Source organism: Gopherus evgoodei, chromosome 7 (genome assembly GCF_007399415.2).
Source record: "Gopherus evgoodei ecotype Sinaloan lineage chromosome 7, rGopEvg1_v1.p, whole genome shotgun sequence".
Lineage (NCBI taxonomy): Eukaryota > Metazoa > Chordata > Testudines > Testudinidae > Gopherus > Gopherus evgoodei.
The window spans coordinates 63,996,113-64,019,483 of NC_044328.1; the positions used below are offsets into that span (position 1 = coordinate 63,996,113).

The 23,371-nt window shown below is 39.8% G+C and overlaps 1 protein-coding gene across 9 annotated transcripts in view; it reads left to right on the plus strand.

The window, feature by feature from the left end:
* The window catches only part of KCNMA1 (potassium calcium-activated channel subfamily M alpha 1), a 410,790-nt gene that overhangs the window by 358,653 nt on the left and 28,766 nt on the right, over positions 1–23,371 (plus strand). For 5 of the 9 annotated variants that reach the window (XM_030568831.1, XM_030568835.1, XM_030568836.1 and 2 more), the window contains 3 exons: positions 15,248–15,361; positions 16,027–16,110; positions 18,468–18,598. In XM_030568831.1, the coding sequence (XP_030424691.1) occupies positions 15,248–15,361; positions 16,027–16,110; positions 18,468–18,598 (329 nt within the window). The remainder of the gene's footprint in view (positions 1–15,247; positions 15,362–16,026; positions 16,111–18,467; positions 18,599–23,371) is intronic. The other 4 variants (XM_030568832.1, XM_030568838.1, XM_030568837.1 and 1 more) reach the window with 1 other exon arrangement.

Genomic DNA, 23,371 nt, shown 5'->3' on the forward strand with positions numbered 1-23,371 from the left:
GTTTGTTTGTTTGTTTGTTTTTAAACTCCCCAATTCTTGAAAGGTTATATGCCCACAAAGCACTAATATGTGCCTGCAGCCTTAACATATGTTTTGCATGTGGGATGGATGATTAGCTAGATAGGGGCTATGTAGATTAAATTTGGGATTTACATTTTTTTTCAGTTGTGTTTGAGTTATGCCAATAACATGATGTAAAAGTCTTGGATTTTGTTTTATATTTTTTCACCATCCAAAAATTCAAAAATGGCTGGAGGAATTTTCTCAAACTTGAAAAGAGAGTGAGAGAGAGAAATTTGTGAGCTGTGGTCTAAGGACAGTTGGTTTGGTTTGTTTATTTAAGTGAAAAATGTGAAAAAATAGTTAAAATGAAATCTTAGTGTAATCTTAATTGTAACTTTTTATGTAGATATATACACACAAATATATATAGTTCTTTAATTCAACACTCAGGGCATATGTATTCATCTTACATAATTAAAATAGCTATTTACAACTGTGTATCTTATGCACACCAATACGATTATGTGTGTTTGTATAGTGGCAACAATATGCATGATGTGAAGACGAAGAGTGAAATCCTAACCCCACTAAAGTCCATGGCAAAACTCCAAAGATCCTTGCCCTGGTTAGGATGACCAGATAGAAAGTATAAAAAATCGGGACAGAGGTGGGGGGGTGGGTAATAAGTTCCTATATAAGAAAAAGCCCCCAAAATCAGGACTGTCCCTATAAAATCAGGACATCTGGTCACCCTAGCCCTGGTCCAGTCAACTCTGAAACTCCAGGGTGGGAATGCAAATGTTTAGAGATATAATCAAGAGGCTGGAGCAATCTCATTCCTTCAGGCACCAGAAAATAATTCTACATTGCCCTATCAAAAATCCAATTCCATTCAGCCAGACTAACTCCATGATGCCTTTTACATTCCTGGGCTACAAGTTACAGCTATCTTTACAAGTAATTAGGCTTTGAAATGAAAGCTTAACCTATACAAAAACAGAAAAATTTGCAGGAAAACAATAAGTCTGCATTTATTTGTATGGCCTCCGTCATACATCCAACCTAGATTTCCAGGAGTAATGTGGGTTTTATGGCAGCCATCCTTGCAATTTGATTTATGGTGGTAACTTACATATTAGTACAGTATGACTAGATTAAGCATAAGCCAAAACCCCAGTGCAGAGCTTTGGTTTCTAAATTTTACATTGTGCCCTCTTTCTCAAACAGGCCATTCCAAATCCAAACACTCCTGAAATTTCTCCTAACATGAAAATCCACATTTGGATCTGAATTTTGCAGATCCAGCCCATCTCTAAATTTTATCCTTATAGTTGTATCAAATAATGGGAATATGGACAATGAAATTCAGAAACATTAGAAATCCCTACTTTAAAAAACAAATGTCTCCACTTGCATTTGTCATTACTGTAAGTAAAACAAGCAAGCTGACACACATTTAGCTATCCATTTTCCTTTCCAGTTAACATATTAGGTGCTATAAATAATAATAGATACATATGTGAATATGTGTAGTTTAAAGCTTTATCGAGATTATGCTGGCGTATGTTTTTAAACTCTATGGTAGTACTTAGACGCATAAGTGATAGCCTATACTTTTATAATAAATTCAAAAATTGCTTGTTGGAAAAGTGTTTTCAATATGATGTTATGGTGCTTGATACCTTGGCAAATATTTTATTGCTGTCAGTTAATTTTCACTGCATTAAGACTATAGTATGGCTTTTTTTGTTGTCATTTATCAGTTTGATTTCTACTACATGGGTTATTGACCAACCTATACTTTTAAGTGTGGTGTGGGAGAGGGGGATGATATTTGGTGATGGGGTTCCCTGTAATGCTTTGGAGCCCATTTGTTTTGGCCAGTACAAAAGGGGGGGGGGCAGTAAAAGATGTCTGGGAACCTGACTGGGTTTAGGGAGGAGGCAGCCAAGCTAATTGATGGCGCCTCCTTGTGGCGGATGTCCAGTGCAGGTACTCCATAGGAAAGGTATACAGTGACTGAATAAATGGCTTGGTAAAGGACTTTTAAAAGACTTTTAAAAGGACTTAAAGGAACAAACAGGGGGTGGTTGGGGACTCCTATGATTGGTACAGCAGGGAGCCAACCCCTCATTCTTATAGCTCACTTTTACCCTCCTATGAGGAGTGTGGATGGTAAGGTGTGAGCAATAAATTTGCAGGAGGGACTGGATGAAAGAAGAGGGGGAGCTGGTAAAAGCCCCCTGGATAATTATGGAATAAACATGGGGTTATCTGCACTGTGCACTTTTATCTGCCAGGTAGTCCCAGATATCTAATCATAAAGATGTGGCCTAATTAAACCCATGTCAAATGTCTCCTGTCCTCCTTTCGGTATTGCCAGACAGCAGATCCCATATAAGCGAAACAGTTGGGGATCTGATGCATTTTTGCATGCACTTTTTAAATGTAAAAAATCATTTGAACTGCACAGATGCTAAGAAACCCAACCCATAAGGATATTAGGAAACTCTTTATAATGTAAAGGTATGTATAATTTCAATCACTCTGTCGTTTTCATAAGCTACATGAATTTCTGTGATTAATGTTCAGTGAAGATGGGAAAAAATAGCATAATGGAAACAAAAATAGTGTGACTTCAGCAATATGAAGTCTCCTGTTTACTTTATTAGTAGACATTCTATTACAGGCTTAAGTGTTATGCTTTTCTCTTTGTCTTGTTATAACTGAGCAAATTTGGAATTCATTTACACTGGTGCAACTCCATTGATATGTGTAATGGAAACCAGAATTTGATCCAGTGTATAGTACCTGTCATTTATTCCATGTGTGATCAAACATAAGATTGAAAGTTTTAATGGCTGAATTAGATTTAATCATAAAGTTATGGTTATAGTCAGAAAAGTTACTCTGCAAAAGTGATATGTTCTTAGCAGACATATCGGTTCCCGATGTAACGTCATCTCAATATATTGACAAAAACGAGTTTTGACAACTGTTAGCACTTGCAGAGGTAATACGTATATGGATGAGTGACCTTGAACAATTTCACTAGAGCAGTTCAGTGTCGTCACTGCGCCAAATAATTGATGATAAACCATCATCTGCCAAGTGCAAGAAATTACACTTGCTCAATAATAGCTATTATTCTTCATCACAGTAGATCCCTCACCAGACTACAGAGATCCGTATTCCAAATAATATGTCCATATAAAAGGCATGCCTCTGATGGGAAGCAAATGTCACAAATGTCCTAGGAGAGAATTTATGTAGTGCATTTTGTTTCCAATCTCCTTATAAAATAGAGCTGAAAATTTGTTGTCATGGCCACAGTTATGTTCTGTATCTTGAAATTTCCAATTTAACATTGAGATGTCAGGAATTTATCATAAAACAAACAAGTTCCAACAGTAGTCTAAGTAAACTGGTATGTTATCCTAGGGCAAACATCACTGAGATATGGGTATAGCCTGGGTATGAAATGATAGAGCCTCCTGGCTTTCACCCTGACATTAGTCCCACAACTGCATCTCAATAGTGGGAGGAGTAAATCTCGGCTTAATCTGTCTGTTATCAGAAGCATAGGGACAGAATTCCAGTTGGGGCCTTTGGGGGCTATCATAATATAAAAAATTACGAATTACTTTAATACTGAATTCACTTCTGATTTTACATGATCAGCAAAATTGTAGCTATGCTGTGGTTGTAGGATGTTCATTAAGATTGTCTGACGCAGAAAGAACACTGCTTGATTTTCAGGTCTAGTGTGGAGTTTGCAACATAAGCTATTAGAAACACTGGGCCCAATTCTTGAATGCTTTGAGCCACTGAATGAGGGAAACAGATGCTAAAGCCAGCAAATAATGCCTTCTGTGAATACTATTCTATGGTCTGGCTGCTCCTTGGAGAGGGTACCCTTTTTACTCCCTGATTCTAGGGCCAGTGTAGATTAGATCACCCTTAAGGCTACTCTAGTATATGCCCAGCTGCCCACAGAGGGCATAACTGTGTAATCTTCATAGTCACATTTTAGACTATAAGCTTTTAAAAAATAACTGCTTTGTTTGCTATTTCTATGTTGCAGTCAGTAATAATCAACAGTTACTGTACCTAACATCAATTTTAGTATTTGGTATTGAGACTGGAGTTTTCCAGAACTGTGGAATATGATCCAATGTACAGAGATAATATATTGGGCTGAACAATAAAGGACAAGGTTAGAGCAAATATGAGGGTTTAGCCAAAAGTGTGCACTTCTGTAGTAGAGGATTGGCATGATTTCTTTTCATGGAGATCACTTCTTGTCTGTATATTGCTATATTATCTTTGACAGAGAGAGCTTTTATACATGGAGGTTATAAAAATACTTTGGAAGTGCAAATATCTTTGCCTTTGGAATGCACCTTGTGTCAGATATTGCGAAAATATTCCCTGACTCTCGTTACATCCATTCCAAATTGTGTAAATTGGGTGCTCTTCTATGACCAAATTAAAGTTTTCACAAGAGCACTCTTTTCCATGTGGTGGTGCCTCCTGCAATGCTTCCTCAGGGAGTTCAAGCTATGAGTCAACTTACCGCCTGCCTTAGCGAGAGAGAGAGACTTGTGAGGGCTAATCTCTGATCCTCAATGCTCCGGTCTGTTAGCTCCCCTAACGATCTCCTGAAAACCTCTACCAGCCTTGCAGGTTAACTTTAGGTGCTGTCCAATCCCTGAACCTTCTTGAAAAGGGTTCCCCTGCAGTACGCAGCCCCTTTCACTAGACACGCACAGAAATTGCCAAATCCGCTGTCTCCACAGAGACAGAATACACTGTCATACAGCCTATTTGATCAGCTGAGGATTCACACTTTAATGTATTGGCTGGGAAGAACTTATGGTAAAACCAAGAATAAGTTTATTAAACAGAACAGAGATTTTAGTGATACTAAGCAAAGATAGTAGAAACAGAAAATGGTTACAAATAAAACAAAACTATAACATGCTTCTAGTGACCAGAACTTAACAGGTTACAATCCCTGTATAAGGCAGTTTCTCACCTAAAGTCACCAACCCACATGACTGGACATCATCCATTCATGTTACAAAAGGTGCAGCTGATCTCTTTGTTCCTTCAGCGATGGATAACCACAATGTCTTCCCCTCCCCTCTTCTTACAGCCCAGTAACTCTTCAAAGGTATTCTTGCTGTTTGTTCCCCTTTTCTCATCCTCTTATTTTCTTTTATTGTTGACTTCAGGTGCAAATGTAATTTCCATTGTCTTTGGCCTACCCTGCTCCAATTACATTTGAGACCTAAGCAGACAGGCAAATCAACATTCCTTTGGCTGGGGCAAACTTGTTTACCATCCCTGCCTGGTTTCATGGTTTGAGCAACTTTTTAATTGTTACCAGTATAGACATCTCACAATGATTATAATGACTGATACGAATTTTCATGTGATACCTTATACAATGTTATTTACCTCTGGCAAAGATCATGACAGCATTGTTAAGTGTAGTGACTTTCTTAGCCATAGTAGGAGTCGCTGTTCTGATTTCAGTGGGCATTGAGGGGCTCTTACAGTCACACCTCCATTCTTGAGCAAGAAGTTTTTAATTTAAAGAGGATGACAAATAAATTCCCCCGTCCTTCCTTGTTCCTGTCTGCAGTACATCCACCTGATTTATCATAGGCTATGTGAAAATATTCTGTCCTAGCACTATGTTAAAGTATTGGGGTTGTATCAATGACATAGCTCAGAAAGTCTTAGCATTAGTTTTCACGTGAATAACATAATGTTAAATGCCCTAGTCAGCACAGACGTTCTTAAGCCTTTGTGTTATGTAAGCCGGTATCTGAGTGGCAAAGGCCATGGGATGTATTTCTCTAAACTGTGACAGCAGGTCTGTAGGAATTGTGGCTTTGTGAAAAATCTTTGTTTTAGGCCAACCAATACACTGAAAGCTAAAGTGATGGGGATAAATACTGCATCATTGTGCCTTCCTTTACAAATACTCCCACACAAAAGCGCATCACTAAATCCATGTCCTTTTTGTATAATCATTTAGCTTTAGGGAACGATATTTGGGTGTTTCAAGCTGGGCCTTTTATCGCATGGTCCAAAAATTCTTGACTGGCACTTGACTATGCACTTGCATATCTTGTCTACCAAAACTTCGTCACACTGTTTGGCTGAGACATAAGTACAAACCAAAGAACAATTTAGAGGATCAGCCTAATCTCCAACAGAACGGAAATACTGGTCCTGTGCACTGTTTGGTAGAGAATGTTTGCTGGCAGTTTTATAATACAACTACAGGTTGGAGAAGTTTTGGAACCCTATATATAGATTATAGTAAGTGTGCCAGGAACCCTATGGAGAATAGTTGGTGTACATATTAGAAGTTATCTTGCTCTGAATCCAAAGTGATCCAAAATCTGAGCAGGCTTGGATCTGGGATTTTGGGTCCGACTCATCAAATATGGCACATAATAGGGTTTTACTCTAGGATTCCAGCATAGTTCTGCCTCTGGTAATTTAAGTCTGCTATTTCACCCATGCAGACCAGGAAGTCAACCATAAAGTCAACCATAAATAAGTCCACGTTGATGGAAAAACAATATTGCTAGCATAAAGTGACAGATGTTGATGTTCACAACATGTCTGTTTAAGCACTTTGTAAGAATCCATTTCCCAGTTGCATACACCTGAAATTTTTGCAGAAGTTACAAAGTAATTGTACTCAGAGACGTGGAGTTTTCTTAATTTCATCTGCTAAGCAAATTGTCGGAATACGTGTTGCAAAAAATGACTGCTATGGTTATTACTGTTGCTGCTCAGGGGAGCTATTCAGATTCCTCATTTATTGGAGCTTAATAGATTAAAAGTCCAAATTGAGTCTCATGATATAAGCCTAATCAAATGCTAATCTGCATAGTTTTCCCATAAGCAGCTAGGGGAAATGTGTATAATTTATGGTTCAGCAGTTGCCAATCATAAGTGAAACAGCATTGTTACATTTATTTATCAAAATATTTTTATTGATCTTTGCTTGCTATCACATCTGGCTTTGCTCCTCTTTTTTACTAAGGAGACATTTACTTTCTCTGGTACACAATGTAATGTAGGATGTTTCCTGAACATGTATTTATAGGTCATTTTTAACTGGGAGCTTTCTATTTTACAACTTCTTATTGAATACCTGTCTCTGCAAATCTGCTGATACGGCTTAATTTATTTGACTAGTTTAACACAGCACACTGGTTTCCAACACCAAAGCTAAATGTGACAGACTTACATATGTGAGTATAGGGCGGATTTGGTCCAGAAGCAATATAGCTGCAAATCTCTGCACTTAAATAAATGCTTCTAACTTTAAACCCAGTAAAAATAACAGTATTCACAGCCCACACGCAATGGACCTCAATCTCTAGAAACCCAATATATGTTAAAAGGGGAGTAAGAGGAAAAACTACAGATTCAACATTAAGGTTTTGAATTTATATAGGAAAAAAGTGAGGGATTCTGATTTTCTCACAGTAATGTTAAATCAACAACCACGTGACATATATAGGATTTTGAATTACTGCATTTGCTGCTGGTCCAAGGAAAGTTTGAATGGCCATGTGGTACTGGCTTGCCTCCTTGTTTCTGGCTACTTCTACAGTTCTTGGGGTTCTTCATGGCAAAAAAGAACCTGTGTGTGTATAAAAAACAGCTGGTGCCAATCCAGCGTCACTGGCACATGGGTGGTGAGGAAATAGGAGCTGTCCACAGGGATTGCATCCACCAGAAAGCAGACCCCAACAAGAGAGAACATGCCAGGAGGAGAAAGGGGGCACAGTGTTAGAGAAGCAGGTACAGGGGAGTAGAAAGGGGAACAGAACAGACTGGAAAGGAGTTACATGAAAAGACAACAGTGCAATTAACTTTCTTCAAAAACTGTAACATCCATAGTGCATCTAAGACTGTGCAACTACCTAAATACTGTGCTTTTCCATGAAGCCAACAACTGTAGTTGGCAGAAGGGTATTACCTCATCGTAAATAGAAAGCAGCTCATGGGATTGCAAATGGGAGGGGGAAATAGCCACAAGCCAATCTTACTATTAAGATGTGATCCAGATTGTGCTATAGTTTGGAAATGCCCTAGTCTTTCATCTTTCTTGTGGCTTGCTTGCACCAGCAATCTTACAATCTTCCCTGTGCATTATGAAAATACTTGCATTTCTGTGGTGCCTTACATTAGAGATACTCAGTGCACTTTACAAATAACTTTGCCTCACAAGATGTGTCTCCCATTCTGTCTGCAGATTTCCATAAGAGATTTGCTGTACTTGTAAAAGGCGTGGCGGGGAAGCAGCTATGTGATGGAGCAATCTAAGCATCATTCCTCTCCTTATGACTTCATGGGTTCCTGCCGTTTTGCTCTTCATGCAATGCAGAGACTATTTAAAACAATTGTATTTCCAGGTTTTATTACTGCAAAAGTGTTTGCTTGTTACCTTAGACATTAGAAACTGAATAAGACAACGCTAATAAGAAGATACTGATTAGGACTCTCATAGTACATTTTTGTATTGTATATTAGGAGTTATCAAGTGGGAAAAAAAACATTCTAGGGCAAAAAAATTCAGTGACCTAGACAAAACTGTGATCAGATCCCTTCAAAAATTGTTGTAGCATTGAAAAATATGGATGAGAAAGTCAACAAGTGAACTTTCACTTGGTTTCCTTTTTACCAAAAAGAATTATAATTTCAGTAAAATTGTGCTTGGCGCCACAGTGTGTGGAAATTTCATCTGGGGGAACACTGGTCGTGTTTGCAATTTCCAGGAATAATAATCCTACCCTAGCAGACATCAAAGGATTGCATCTCATCTTAGTTAAATTAGCGTGTGGGGAAGGGAGCAGTAAAGAGCAGACAGAGAGTTCCAAAATGGAGCTCTGCAAATCTAAACCCTTCCTGTGGTTTTACATTTTGTGTAAACTTGTGGTAAACCTGACCTGCTCTATGTCTCCGGGTGGATATTATGTGTGGTTCTGCATGGTTTTGAGCCAAAATCAGACAAAACTTGGGCAGTTTCAGATGGGTTTTGCTTTGAATTTTGATGTGTTTGAACCTGAAACTCAAAGTGAAACTCATGAAGGACAATATTATGTAAATGTAAACTGAGAAAAGACTTCCTTGGAGCCTATGAACTTCACAGCCAAATGTGACACTGTTCTGTCCCACAGTAAAAATATAAAGTAAAACTTCTGTGTTTGTAGTTTCTACCCCTTCAAGTAGAGATGGCCTGACTGAGTGAGTGACTTCCAGAGTTCAGAGACGTTGAAATCCCAGCCTAGATCCTCATCTGTGTTTTATAGCTGAACCCTGTCTAAATACGAAGCTACATCAAAACTGTTTAGATTAGAACTCAAGATTTCCTGGTGCTGTGCTCAAACCAAAACTCTGTCTCAGGCCCCAGGGTACACTGCAGCTAGAATTGTTTCTAAATTGAATGGTTGTAACAGATTCCCATGAATGTCAGCAGCTCTTTAGCTGCATGACTGCTGCTGAACTTTTCAGATATGCCCAAATGGCTGTACTTTGGAGAATAAGAGGTAAAGTGTATCATTCCACTGAATTCAGTGGAATTTTACTGTGCAGTATCAGCAAACAGAAGCAAACGGTGAGGTCCCATTGTAAGACAATTCTGTCTCTTTGTCTCTGGTTAATGGCTCTCATTCTCTTTTCTCACATAACCTGCATGGTATCTTGTCCATCCACTGCTTAGCAGCTCACCACTTGCATGCTGATTATCTGTAGTCAAAATATGATTGTTGTTTCTTACTTCTCAGAGTTCTCAATAATTATAACTTGTTTTTTTTAAATTATGTTTCTGTAGTCGTTAATCTATTACCTCATCAATCCCAAGCACCTTTCACTAGAGTATTATTTTTTATACAGCACCATAGGTATGCTTGGCATTTTAATGACAAGCAAGAGTATAGCCTTTAGCTCTGGCAATCTAGTTACATTTCAGTTTGGAAAACTGAATCCTGCTTACCTGCAGTTGCATCTTAAAAACCATGTTGTGTTATTGTGCGCTGTTAAACACTTGCAGCATTCCACCCTAGAACTGGATTAAATGATTACTTGACTGGAGAGTTAGTGCTTTACAAATTGATTTTACTATGTGATCCTTCTGAATGGAAAGCATGTTATAAATTAAAAGGGCCAAATTGTGCCCCAGGACATGCGCTCACCCCGGTAAAGTCAGTGGAAACCTTGCAGTATACATCCAAGGCCCAAATTAGTTACCAAATTCAAATTCTGGCAAACCTTCTGCAAGCAGGTCTATAAATCCAACAGAAAGGGGATGTTTATTGCCCCATGGGGAAGGATCCTCCTGTAAATTGGTCACTGGAAGCTCTCTCCAGGAATATGTAGTAATGGATTGTGGGCAGACTGAGGAGTAGCTGGAATACAGCCACTGGGTCATCAACTAACTGTTGAATCAGTGGCCCCAAACCCTGCATAAGCTAGGCAGGCTATGACGACTGCTACTGCCATTCATAGTTAGGTGCAGAAGTTGCCATGAACTAGTTGCACAATAGCACCCTACCTCCTAGTTGCGGGGAAGAGAATTTCATCCTTTTCCATCTGCCATTACTTTGTCTCTCACAGATTTCATGTACTCATGGGCAATGTGAATTTCACCCTATCCTGCAAGTATAGCTCAGGCCCCTGGTGGTGTCTGTAGAACAAGTATGGCACTGCAGTTAGGAAGATCACTATAACCACTGCCCTGGTTCACTGGGTTTATGAATGTAAATGGAACACGATTTGGAGAACCAAAGGAGAAAATGCAATAAGAAAAGGAAAGTGAAAAGGGGCTGTGAGGAAAGCATGTCATTTCTAAATGAAGGCTCTGTGCAAAGAAATTGAATCTTTTCACAGCTGAAAATGGATCTTAAATCTGGTGCCTTAGCTTGTTTCTGGTTCTGTAATAAAATAGTTTTCCTAATACCCTGTGACCTGAATTTCTCCCTGCTTTATGGGTGCTATTCCTTGACGTACAACCTGTATTTTCTCAAGTCAGCATTTGATGATGGATGTCAAAATACAGGCCATGTATTATGCATATAGCATTACTGATTTAAGGTGTTTACTTGTCAAATTGAAGAAATTCAAAAACGTCACATTCACTGAATCTGCACAGCTGTCACTTGTAGTTTTCCATGCCTTTAAATGAAAGTTCTGATAAAACAGTTTAGTTTTTCTTCACTTTATTTTGGTGGAAAAAAATAAACCGCATCTAAAATTTATGTTGGGTGGGAGGCAGGCTGCAAACAGGACATGTCCTGAAGGCTGGAATAAAGACTTTGTTGGTGGTGGATAGACAGATACAGACTCAAAATCCCTACATTTTCTGATTTTTCTTTTGCTGAAAATATTCCAGATTTCTTAGTTGTGTAAACAGCCAATTCAAATTAAGCACTGTCAGGGAAATAAAGTTGTGGATATTTCTCACATCTTCCAAAACCATCGAGGAAAAAAATATTAAGGCTCAGGATTATTTTTCATTCATGGAGAAAACAAAATCCCTTTAACATGCTTCCTGCATTTCATACAGAATGTACTGTGTGTGCAATGTGCAATTACAGAGCTCCTGACAGTCTGAGCCTAACAGAAATGCCACCTTTATTTCAATCTTCTAACACCATCCCAGGAAGACAAATATTTGAGAGGTTAGAGAGAGGTGGCTACAAATAGCCTTCTAGGGAGAGTGGAGGGAGTCATGCATTTACAGGCATATTACACTGAGTCTTTACATTTTCTTCTGAGCTGGCAGGAAGCTACCAACTAATTCTACAATCTGAAGGGCCTGATTCATTGAAAAATGTGTAGTGGACACAGTGTTGGACTGGGAAGAAAAGCCTCTAGGGAAAGGAGAGAAGAGATGCCTTTGAGGATGGTCTGAACAGTGGTGTCTCATGCTAACACTGCCCACCACCAATGCCTCAAGGGCTTGTGGGGAGAAGATTAGCCTTTTCTACCCTCAGATCAATGTGAGGTTGGAATGCTTGCTGCCAGTCATGCTGAGCTGTAATTCTCCAGTGGCCCCAGCCGCCTCAGTGCATGTACAGAGCTCGCTCATTGTCTGGTGCCACTTGAGCTGATGTCTCGCATCATGCCCCCTACTGCAGAACACGAAAGTATACAAAACACAAACAGAGGAGTCAACAGATAGCAGCCCAATCCCAGCGTCCATGTCTCCAGAAGTACCGCTCCTGCCCCTTCAAAGTCCTGAGCCAGGATTCTCAATCCGTAATTAGTCTGCCAGCTCTTTTGAGTCTTGAGAGGGCTCCTTGGAAAATTCTGGGTAGGCCAGTGTGAATCAGAGCACGGCACGGATCTGGAATGCAGCAGGGAGTGGGTGAGGTATCATGTCAATAAAAGTTCTTGAATGGCTGTTACTCATACATGGGATTTGGCCATGATAGAGACTATCATACAGGAATTAACTGGGCATGCAGTCTGCTTTTTTCCATGGTGGCATAGTAGAACTGATTTCAATACAATGAATAAGGAGTACATTGAGTAAAGCTAAACACTCTGACATACTCTGCACTTCCACCTGCCTTGAAGAAATCTGTTTTTATAGTATTATTCGAATCACCATTTATGACTGGAATTGTATTGCTGTGCTTAAATTCCCCCATGGGAATTTGTGCTTTCAAGTCTGTAGAAGGCATTGAGACGACTTCACCACCCCTCACCATCAATCACCATTCAGTTTTCTCGCCCTTTTACACAGGGGTGAAAGTAAGTTAGGCCACTTACCGGTACGGACCTGAGAGCGGAGACTCGGACGGAAGGGGGTGGGCTAGGGATCAGCATCCCCCAACCAGCCCTTTCAGGCTGCCTGGCCTGTGCTGCCCGGGGCTCACGCTAGTGGCAGCAGCGTCCGGAGCCCTGGGTCCTTTTAAATCGCCGGCCTCAGGGCAACTGCTCCCTTTGTCCCTCACCTCCCGGCCCGTCGAAGGCTGCTGGGGGACGGCAATGGAGCAGGGACATTAAAGCGCTGCAGGGCCCTTTGTCGCAGCAGCACTTTAACGTTGCTGCACGCCCCCCCCCCCAGTATGGGGGGGGGGAGGAACATTAAAGTGCTTCCACGGCAAACGACCATCTCACTTTTACCCCTGCTTTTACAAAGCCCATCCTCACAGGTCTTGTGTTGCTGGGAGTTTTCTTCCTAATGGCAGGGCACAGTTCATGCTGGAGTCTCCTAAGAGTTAGAAGGGGAGAAGGCCTACAATAGCAAATCCATCTCCCTGCAGGACTAGGATGGTCTCTTAGCAATATTTGGTGCATCAGAGTGTGTGTTAAATTGACATCACACTTGATCTTAGACAAAAGGCCAAAGTAGCTTCAGAACAAAACAGAGTTCTATCTCCCTTCCCAGAAGGGCAAGTGCAGTAATTCCTACAGTTCTCCCAAGCTCTGCTGACTAAGGAGCACAGAGCTGAACTGGAAACCCGCTCCATGTGCCAAACTAGTGTTAGGACAACTGAGGGGCCAAAATTAGTGCAGTTAATATTTTAAAATATTTCAATCTAGTTAGATAGTGGTGATTATTACTTTCAAGAAAGGTGCAAACATCCAGGTAAGGGACTGACATTGTATTTTGAAGTAAGTGCTATACATTTATGAAAAGGTTCTCTGATAGCTCATGACTTTTATACTGCCAGAATTGAGTACGGGGCAGACAGAAATACAGTATCAACTCATTGTGGAGTCAATAGCAGATGAATGTATGAATGACTTTAGCTGAGTGAACCAATTTGCATGCTGTGAGAAGGCAATGGAGTTACACCAGGAATAAATTTGACTCTGAGTGATTTTTGCTTGCTGACATCTAAATGATTCAACTCTAGTCCAGGCAAGTAATGACAAAAGGTCAAAAAATCTGTCTGTGGATCTCAAACATAAAGTTAGTCTGGGCAGAATTTGCCCAAAGTCTAATGACTGTTCAGCAATTTATAATGCAAAATTAGTTTGGCCTCGTGGCTAGACAAATAACTGCTTAAAAATACTGCCATAGCAAGGAGGAAATGGAGTCATTGAGCCTAACTCTTGCACTCCAACAATGGTGATATTAAGTGCACGTTTCTATTTTTCCTACTTTTTTTTGAAGCAGGGAGCCTTAAGTATATATATATCATATCAATGAATTTCCAGACCAACTTTTTGTGATAGCTTTTTGGTTTACGTAACTCATTGACAGATTCAACATTTACGTTGTAACTCCAGCTTAGCAAAATAATGTGCCTGGGTATTACTTTTTTATGTTTACAACCTGTTCAGTGACAGGTGTTCTTGCAGAGCTTGCAGGGACTCAGGTGGAGCATTCAAGCTGTATAAGGAGGCCCTTGCTCCACCTCAGACCATCACTTCACCTCCCATGTGGTTCTTCCACACTTTCTCTCTATGCCATCCTCTCCCCAAGTGTGTGCACCTCTCTCCTATTTATCTCCAGATGTCCTTCCCCTCTCTCCCATCCACCTGCCATATGTCAGTCTCGGTCCCCATTCCTTCCATGCTAGTGCTTCCTGCTCTTTCTGACTCACTGTAGCCCTGAATGGAAGCCATGAGGATTCTGCAAGATCAGCATGGAATTTAATAATTCTATGGGCTTCATAATGCTTTTGGAAACTTCTTAAAAGTAACTAACTAAATCCTTCAGTGGTCTTTGCAGCTCCACCCTAAATCTTCTGAATCAGACCCATCAGCTCCTGAAAGCTGCAAACATGGTGATTTAACAAGCCTTAGAATGCAGTGTGAGGCTTAAGTAAGGATGCTTATTACTAGTATTTTTTGAAATACTGATAGCAAGAAAAAAACCCTTTGGATTTTGTTTGCAGTTTTTTTGACAAGGATCACATTTTGCACTGAAAGTTTTAGCATGTTTTGATGTAAAAACTGCTGTTTCACAAGTTTAGCAGAAGTGCATTGGCTTTAATTGTTGCATAAACTGCCTGTAATATTGATAGGCTTGAGGGGCTGTATTTCAGCAATGCTGAATGTTAGGTAAAATAGTTTATAGCAGATTTCTACCTGTAGCTCTCTGAACAATAATCTACCACAGGAGATACATGCAATGTTAACGTCTGTCGTCATTATTTGCATCAGTCTGAAATGACTTGTTATGTTCTTTTCTGTTTGCTTTGAAACTTGAAGTTCATCCTGTAACTGTCTGACATTCCTTCCTTAGGGTTTACACCACCAGGAATGGATAGGTCATCTCCAGACAACAGTCCAGTCCATGGTCTGTTACGTCAACCCTCAATCACAACAGGAGCCAACATACCTATTATAACCGAGCTAGGTAAGGAAAACAAAAATACTCCTTTCATGTCCATTCCCATATATTTTTCCATCTCCTTTTACAGGCCTCAGGAGAGTTACCTATTTCATAGCTGAAGACACCATGTTTACTCCTCAGTTAACTTTTTTGATTTACTCTTGCTGAGGAAACATTAGGGGAAACTTTCTACTTGGATAAATAACTAAGTTAGATCTTCCCTATGTGTTTTCACCTTGTGTGTTCTTGAACACACACTACATTAGTGTGTAGAGGTTGTTCTTAATGTATTGTACCAAGCAGGCAGGGGTCTTTGGGACAATCTCTTTTTTAAATAAAAGTTGTGTAAGATGCCAGCAGACGTCCCTTCTGCATTTAAAAGGCTACTTGGTTAACCCTTCATGCTCCAAAACTTTTTCAATATTGCATAGTGACATGACACTTGTTACCCTTGAGAATGGGGCAGCTGGTTACCTGGGTATGATTTCCACTCTAGCTATGGATATTCATGTTGTCATGTTGTTGTGATGTGAAGTGCAGAAGCTTTCATGGCAAATAAAAACTTGATTTGTGGTCCTTTGTCCTTTTTATTTTTCAGTTTTATTTTTTTTAGAGCCTTACCTGTCTTACTCCCTTATTTTATTCTCTTTCTGTACTTTCTTTCCCCCCCTAAATACTTTACTTATTAGCTAAGCCTGGCAAACTTCTGCCTTTGGTTTCAATCAGTCAGGAAAAAAACAGTGGAACCCACATACTAATGATAACTGAACTGGGTAAGAAGTGCCTTTTTCCTTCACATCACTATCTTCTTTTTTGTTGCGGGTGGTGTTGTTCCTACCATCATCAGCTTTTTCTTTATTTATCTGGCTGTATCAGAGGGGCTACCCTCATGGCACTGCTTTGAATGTGTTTTATTTGTGGTTTTAGTAGAAATTGACTGTCTTGTTCTGGCCTTTCTTAATGATTTCTTTTTCACGCAGCATCAGTAAACCTTTGATCCCACTCTGACCTGCCGGCTGTTTCCATAGCATCTTCTCACCAATTCATTTTCTTTGGCCTGGGCCCGCCCTGCCCCCCCCCCTTTTTATTTCAGTCTATTGTCTATTTGACTGACATGCCTTAACCCTCACAGGAAGTAAAAAAAATAAAAGATTTTTGAAAAAGAAACCCCAGTATCATACCTTCCCTTAAGCTGTTTGTTTTATTTATTTTTTTTTTTTTGTGGGTAGACTTTTTCTCAGGCTCTGAAGCTAAAGCAGCTAAGCTTCTATGCTGCACTCTCTCAATAAAATGAGATTTCACAAGGGGCTCAGAACAGGGTTTGATTAGCATTTCCTGTGGTGCAGTGCTGTGCTCTTAAACCTACCCCCATCTAGCCAGGAGACCTTTCATAAAAATCATAGCAGGCTAACTTGCATCAGGAAGATAAAGATATATTGAGGCTTAAACTGCACTTGCAGAATTCACAGAAGATTTGGTGTAAGTTGGAAACTGACACTACGTACTGATAGAAAGTCTGTGTCAAAGTCAGGTATTAGTCTTACGAGTCTGCCAGGCAGAAGTGGAAAAAGAGTACTGCTGTTTATAGTTCCTCTCCTCAGCTAGCAAATTAAACAAAGGCACAGTCTTTTCAAAAAGTGTATTTTGAAGTACAACAGGCTTTCAATGATATTTTGCTTAGGAGCCCAAGAATAAATTGACAGCCACTGGGCAAGATATAGTGTAGATGGAGCTATTTACCAGAATGAAATTTATCTACATCATATAATGTAAGCAGTGACTGTATATAGCTCTGAGAGATGTTGCTTTTTAGTGGTTATGGCTGGGATGAGGAATCAGGAATTGTATGTTCTATTCCCAACTCTGCTACTGACTCAGTTTGACCTTGGTTATGTCACAGCCAATTGGTGCCTTAATTTACCCATCTGTAAAATGGGGATAATAATGCTTATCTTCTTCACAGGACTGTACTATTATAGGCGTTGTTCATACTTGTAGAGCTCTTTGAGGCTCTTGCATGAACAGTGCAATACTATACTAGTGGAAGATAGCTGTTGAATAACGGGTAGTCTGATCAAATAAAAGTAACTATCTCAAGATGATAGTTCAGAATGGCAGGCATATTTCAAGATTGATCCAATTGAAGTCATGGCACTAGGATTTGGCTTTTTAGGAGCATCCTTGTCTACTAAAAAATAAACACAGGGAATTTCCTGTGAAAAGAAAAGAAAAGTATTCAAGATCCACATTATCGGATGCTGCAGAACTGATAATTTCTCAGACCTGGATGGGAACTGAAATTAAGTTGTCATTTAATTTTTAATAATTTCAAAAGCATTGTTGGTGACACAAATGATCAGTCTGCACTTTTATGACTGAGAAGTCCTAATATGGAAAAGAAATGACTTCATCAAATATCATCTGCTTGATAAGATTTGCATCAAGCTGTGTGGCATGGGGCAGGGGTGGGGACATGAACTCTGGCAACTCAATGAGAATCTAAATATCAAATGTTACCTTGTTTGGTCTTTTCTGCAAAGCAACCAACTTCGTCACACTGCATGGAATAGAATTTGTGGCTAGGGCTGAAACCATACTGTAGGATAGTAGTAGAATTGCAGTGTATTGCTTTTGTATGACAAGCTTGATGCAAGCTGAATGGAGAGCTTCCCTCTTTGGAGCTGCAATTGCATTAACACAGTTCCATCAGAAAAGAATCACACTAGCAGATGCCTTTGGGTTGAATCAGTGTTTTCGTGGACAAGGGTTATGTCACAAAGTGGACCTGACATTAACGGTTCACTGCATATCTGCGCAGCCCTACCCATTGTATCTTGCCTGTACGGAGGGAAAATGTATGTCAGCACCATGGTAAATGAGCAGGTGGTGCCAAGAAGGTCGTTTTTGTGGCACAGGGATATTCCCCTGTCATACAAGCAAAATAAGGATCAACAGATTTTTAAGTGCATATTTTCACATCCACTTTGATTTCATTTTAAGTGATGTCAAAGACACGAGTCTGTGTTTCCAGACACATGCCGTTGCTTTTTCTTTCTGATTGTGTAGTATGTAAGGTCACATGCTGTGGGCCAAGAAGCATATTATGATATTTTTGTATTATTATTTTCAGTAAATGATTCAAACGTTCAGTTTTTGGACCAAGATGACGACGATGACCCAGACACAGAATTGTATCTTACACAGCCATTTGCATGTGGAACCGCATTCGCCGTCAGTGTATTGGACTCCCTCATGAGCGCTGTAAGCAAATCAAAACTCTCTCCCCCTTCCCCATTATACAGACCATGGGAGGCTGATGTTGTGTAGCAGCTCCATTGCCACCATGCAGCCTGAAGAACAAAATACCTTCCCTTAGACCTTCATCATTACTTTGGATGTAGACTGAGCCCCAGTTCCTCTCAAAGGTATTTAAGAGCATAACTCCTGTTGTCCGTTGGAGTTATGCGTGGAAATGCCTTTGAGGATCTGGATCGGAGCCTCTGTAGCAACTAATCTCGCAGACCATAGGATATGAATAGTGGCCTAAGTCTTCAAAAGCAACTGATGGTTTTGGATGGACACTATTTTCAGAAAGACTTGAAAGTCTGGTGGCTTGCAGCGGGGTGTCTCAAACTGGCCTTCCGAAAATGGAAGCACTCAAAATCACTAGTCACCCTTGGAAATATAGGGCATTATCTCTAAAATATGGAAATTGTCTTCTTGCATAACATAACTACCTTGGCAGTTCAGTGTTTTATACATTTTACAGCTTCTAATTATTTTTTGTACTCCTTTATCCATAAAGTGATAGTTCATAGTGACAGGTAACAAACAAAAGGTTTGGATGTTTAGATCAAACTGGAGGACGGAAACTTGGATGCTTCTGGAAAGCTTAATTAAACCGGCTGACCCTCTTGGGTCTGCAAAAGTGGGCTGGAAATCAGTGGGAATGGGATTTCTTGAAAGAGTGGATACATCACAGTTCTGGGTCTGAATTTGCACAACAACGTGCTGTCAGGTTATTCCAATATTTCTACTTGTATCTGGGACCAAGAATGCAAAAATATAAGAAATTGACATGGGTGTTTTGTTTTTAACCAATTTCAAACCTTGAAACAGGTTTATAAAAGGTTTAGTTTGAGTTACAGTGGAGTTCAAATAAGTAGCTATTTTGCCAAAGCCAGTTTTTGGCCATCCATAGCAAATAAATAGTCATCTTTTGTTTTATTTTGAAAACAGGAAGAGAATACTCCCTCAATATATACAGTCTCTACTATAACCTAGAGTGGGTCCATTTTTAACTGGTTTAGGCTCTCGATTAAAGGACGTCCATTTAAAAACTTTGTACTCTTTATGTGCTAGCAGATTAATGTTGGAGCAGCTTTCTGCAAATGGACCAAATGGAAAGCAAGCAGTCTAGGGGGTTTTATAGAAACACTGGGAAACTAACACTAGCAATTTACAGATTGATACTTTTCAATGGAAATAGACCTCTCGGGATAGATGACTAAGATGCAAGAAAGATGTAATTAATGGAGGAGAATATGAATTGTTGTTTATGATAAGCTCCATTAAGCAGGCATGTTATATTATACCTCTGATTTTAAAGTGTTCAAATGAGTACCACTTTGGAGACCTTGTTTACTCCTGATTATCCTAACTTCAGCTGTTTCAGGAGACTCTTTTGTTGCAGTATCAGCTGTTATAATATGAATACTTTGTAAATTATGTTTTTTAATAGTGCCTTTCGTGATCCTGATCAGGGGTCTGTTAAAAAAAAGTTAGTTTCCAGCCTTGATTTAAAAATAAATTTAAACAGATCAAACTCACTTACAGCCTCCTGATTTACATGTGATAAAGACAGTCTGTCCATGTGAAAGGCAGCTTGTGCACATAAACTGATATTTACCTGTGTGCACATAAAATCTTTTTTGTGAGTGAAAATGACTGCATGCCTAAAGCTGTAGCTGCAAACTTAGGGGCTGGTTGGGAGTCTTTTGTAAAGCTGAACCTAAACTTTCAGACTATCCCATTGAATTTAGTTTCATGACACTGGAGATCAGTTGGCTTAAGCCCCAATACTAGAGATAGGCAGGCAAACCAATATTTTATTTTTAATAAAAGCCAACTCTATCCTTCACCTAAAAGTGAAACCAAACTTTTGATGGTTCAAAAAAGTTCAGTTAACCTTTTTTTTAAAACTTTCTACTACACTTCTGTCCATTCCAGCCACAGCTTGAGACAGATGTAATCTATCCTCATGGTATTTTATTCCAATAAGGAAGTAACGGTAATCTTATGAGATACCTTGTTCTTGTGAGTCATCAGCCAAATTTTGCAGACTTGACACATTTAGAAAGTCCAGATAAGTATCCGACCAAACGCTAACTCTAAACCATCACTAATAAAAATTTTATGGGTAAAAGGTTTAGCGTTTCCATGTAATACATTGGATCTCTTAAATATGAAGGTCGCAAACTGGCATTTTGAAAGCTGTTCACCTTACCAGACTAAGAAGATTCCTGAATGAAACTGAGTTTTAGTATTAGGAGGACACTGATGAGTTCTATCATAATTAAAAGCAGTTAATGAGACGCTAGAATGAAAATATGATTGACTTTTGGCTTCCATTGTCTAGAAAGCTCTCATTTTCAGATAACATTTAAACATCAGGTCCATTTAGGTTTCACTAATTTCTTTTCTTCTGTAGCTCCCTTCCCAAAATTGCCATTTAATCAGGTGCCTAAGCATCCACATCCAAAGACTGTCTCATAATTCAACCCCTGCTGTTTGTTGCTTCACTTATTGAAAGGCTAATCCTTCTATTTATTACAGGCATTCCCAGAGTAACAATGTTGCAGACACGATGCCATTGCTTTATTGTGAAAACACTAGAAAGATAAATTATAAGAGAATAATTGTGTTTATGCTTAGATAACTCACAATGGACTATTACAATTTAGAAACATTTCCTTTGAGCACAGTCAGTTTATTCTTCACAAAGTAAATGTGACTATTTTCCCTTCTAAATATCTAGCTACCAATGACATATCTGTTCATGAACTCTGTCTTCTTTCTTCTGCAAAGATTCTTTGTCAAACTTCATTCATTCTTAAGTGGTAAAACAATATGATGGGTAACCACCATCTGAAGTCAGGGAAATGATTGTGATGCCAGAAATAGAGAATTCTGATTTAGAGTGAATCCCTGTTTCTTTTCCTAGACTAGTATTTCTTCTATTAGAATTATTTGCCAGTCTTCATTTGCCATACCAATGCTGTCTCCACTTCCCACTGTGGGCAAGGTCACTCTCTTCTCCACTCCTGGAAGGCTTTCCACTGTTCAAGCTATAGGGTCGAAAAGGAACTCTCCCTCCTCTGCCTAGCTGTCAGATGGGTGAGGTGTCCATCTTTCCTTTTTTCCTATGCCTCTATTGGGGTGATGGGAAGAAGAGATGCTCCACATTTTTTTTCTCTACCCAAAAAAACAGCATCCTGTCATTTCCCACACCACCTGATCCTCTGGCTCGGCAGTATCCACTTTGTCTGGCAGTTTGCTTTTTGTGACCCGACTTCTACTTGTACTGCCTGAATTCAAGCATTGATCCAAAATATTCTACAGGATTGTGGGACCAGCATGAGTCATACTTTCACTACACCAGCAATTCTGTACAAGGGAAGTCCTTTATCACGTGCCAACTCACTTTGAGACTTGAGTAGGGTCTTCAGAATTACATCAACTATATTGATTCAATTACTAAGTTGACTACTAAATTGACTGCAACTAAATCTATGGGGAAAGCCCATAAAGTTAGTAGGTCTGTAATTGCTGTTTGTTGTGTAGCATGGTTGGGCAAAAACTATATTAGCAGGAGAGAGACTGGGATTAGCAGAGGAATAGTAAAGGAGGTTACAGGAGGTACACGCTGTTTTCTCCCACTGTGCCCTTTGCTGTGAAGTTTTTCATTGTGAAAGGGGGAAGTAATGCCCCTTTTTTTAGTTGCTTTTTAGAATTAAATTTTACTCCTTGATCTCTGCAGAATATAATTAAATTCTTAGTAATGCAAAGCCACTGCACTGGGTGCAACACGTGTATGTGAACTGCTCACATTCTCCTCACTTACCCAGTGGAAGTCTGGCATATGATGTAAATGGAATTAATGCCAGTGTAAAACAGGGATTAAATAAGAGAGCAAAAAGGCCTATCCATCTGCATTTCTTTCTTATCTGTAGCAACAATGGAATTATGCACAAGATGACTTCATTTATAGCTACAAAATATATAACTCCTCCATACGCTAATCCTGCCTGCGCAGGTTTCTTAGCATCTTCAGCAAACATGGGGTGGGCAGACAAGAATGGTTTGGTTATCGATAATAAGGAAGTACTTTTTACTTAAGACTTATGCTAAACAGAGAAATGGGTCTGTAGCAAGGTGCGACTCACCAGTGTGGCGCCTCCTACTGGTTGTTCTGGGAATTAGCTCTTTACCAGCCTTTGAGCACCCTCTGCTGGCCACCTGCCTCAGGTCCTCTGCCTCACCATGTCCCTCCCAGAACCTGAGTGCCCCTTTACCTTGAGATTCTTCCCCAGCAGTACCCGCACACTCTGGGTCTCCCTCCCAGGCGAAACCCCAACCCTCTATACCGGGGTAGGCAACCTATGGCACGCGTGCCGAAGGTGGCACACGAGCTGATTTTCAGTGGCACTCACACTGCCTGGGTCCTGGCCACCGGTCTGCGGGGCTCTGCATTTTAATTTAATTTTAAATGAAGCTTCTTAAACATTTTTAAATCCTTATTTATTTTACATGCAACAATAGTTTAGTTGTATATTATAGACTTATAGAAAGAGACCTTCTAAAAACGTTAAAATGCATTACCGGCACGCGAAACCTTAAATTAGAGTGAATAAATGAAGACTTGGCACACCACTTCTGAAAGGTTGCCAAACCCTGCTCTATACCCACCTTGTCTCAGTGGCTTCTGCCAGTCATCACCTAGCCCTGTTTCATTGGGTCCAGACTGTAATCTCT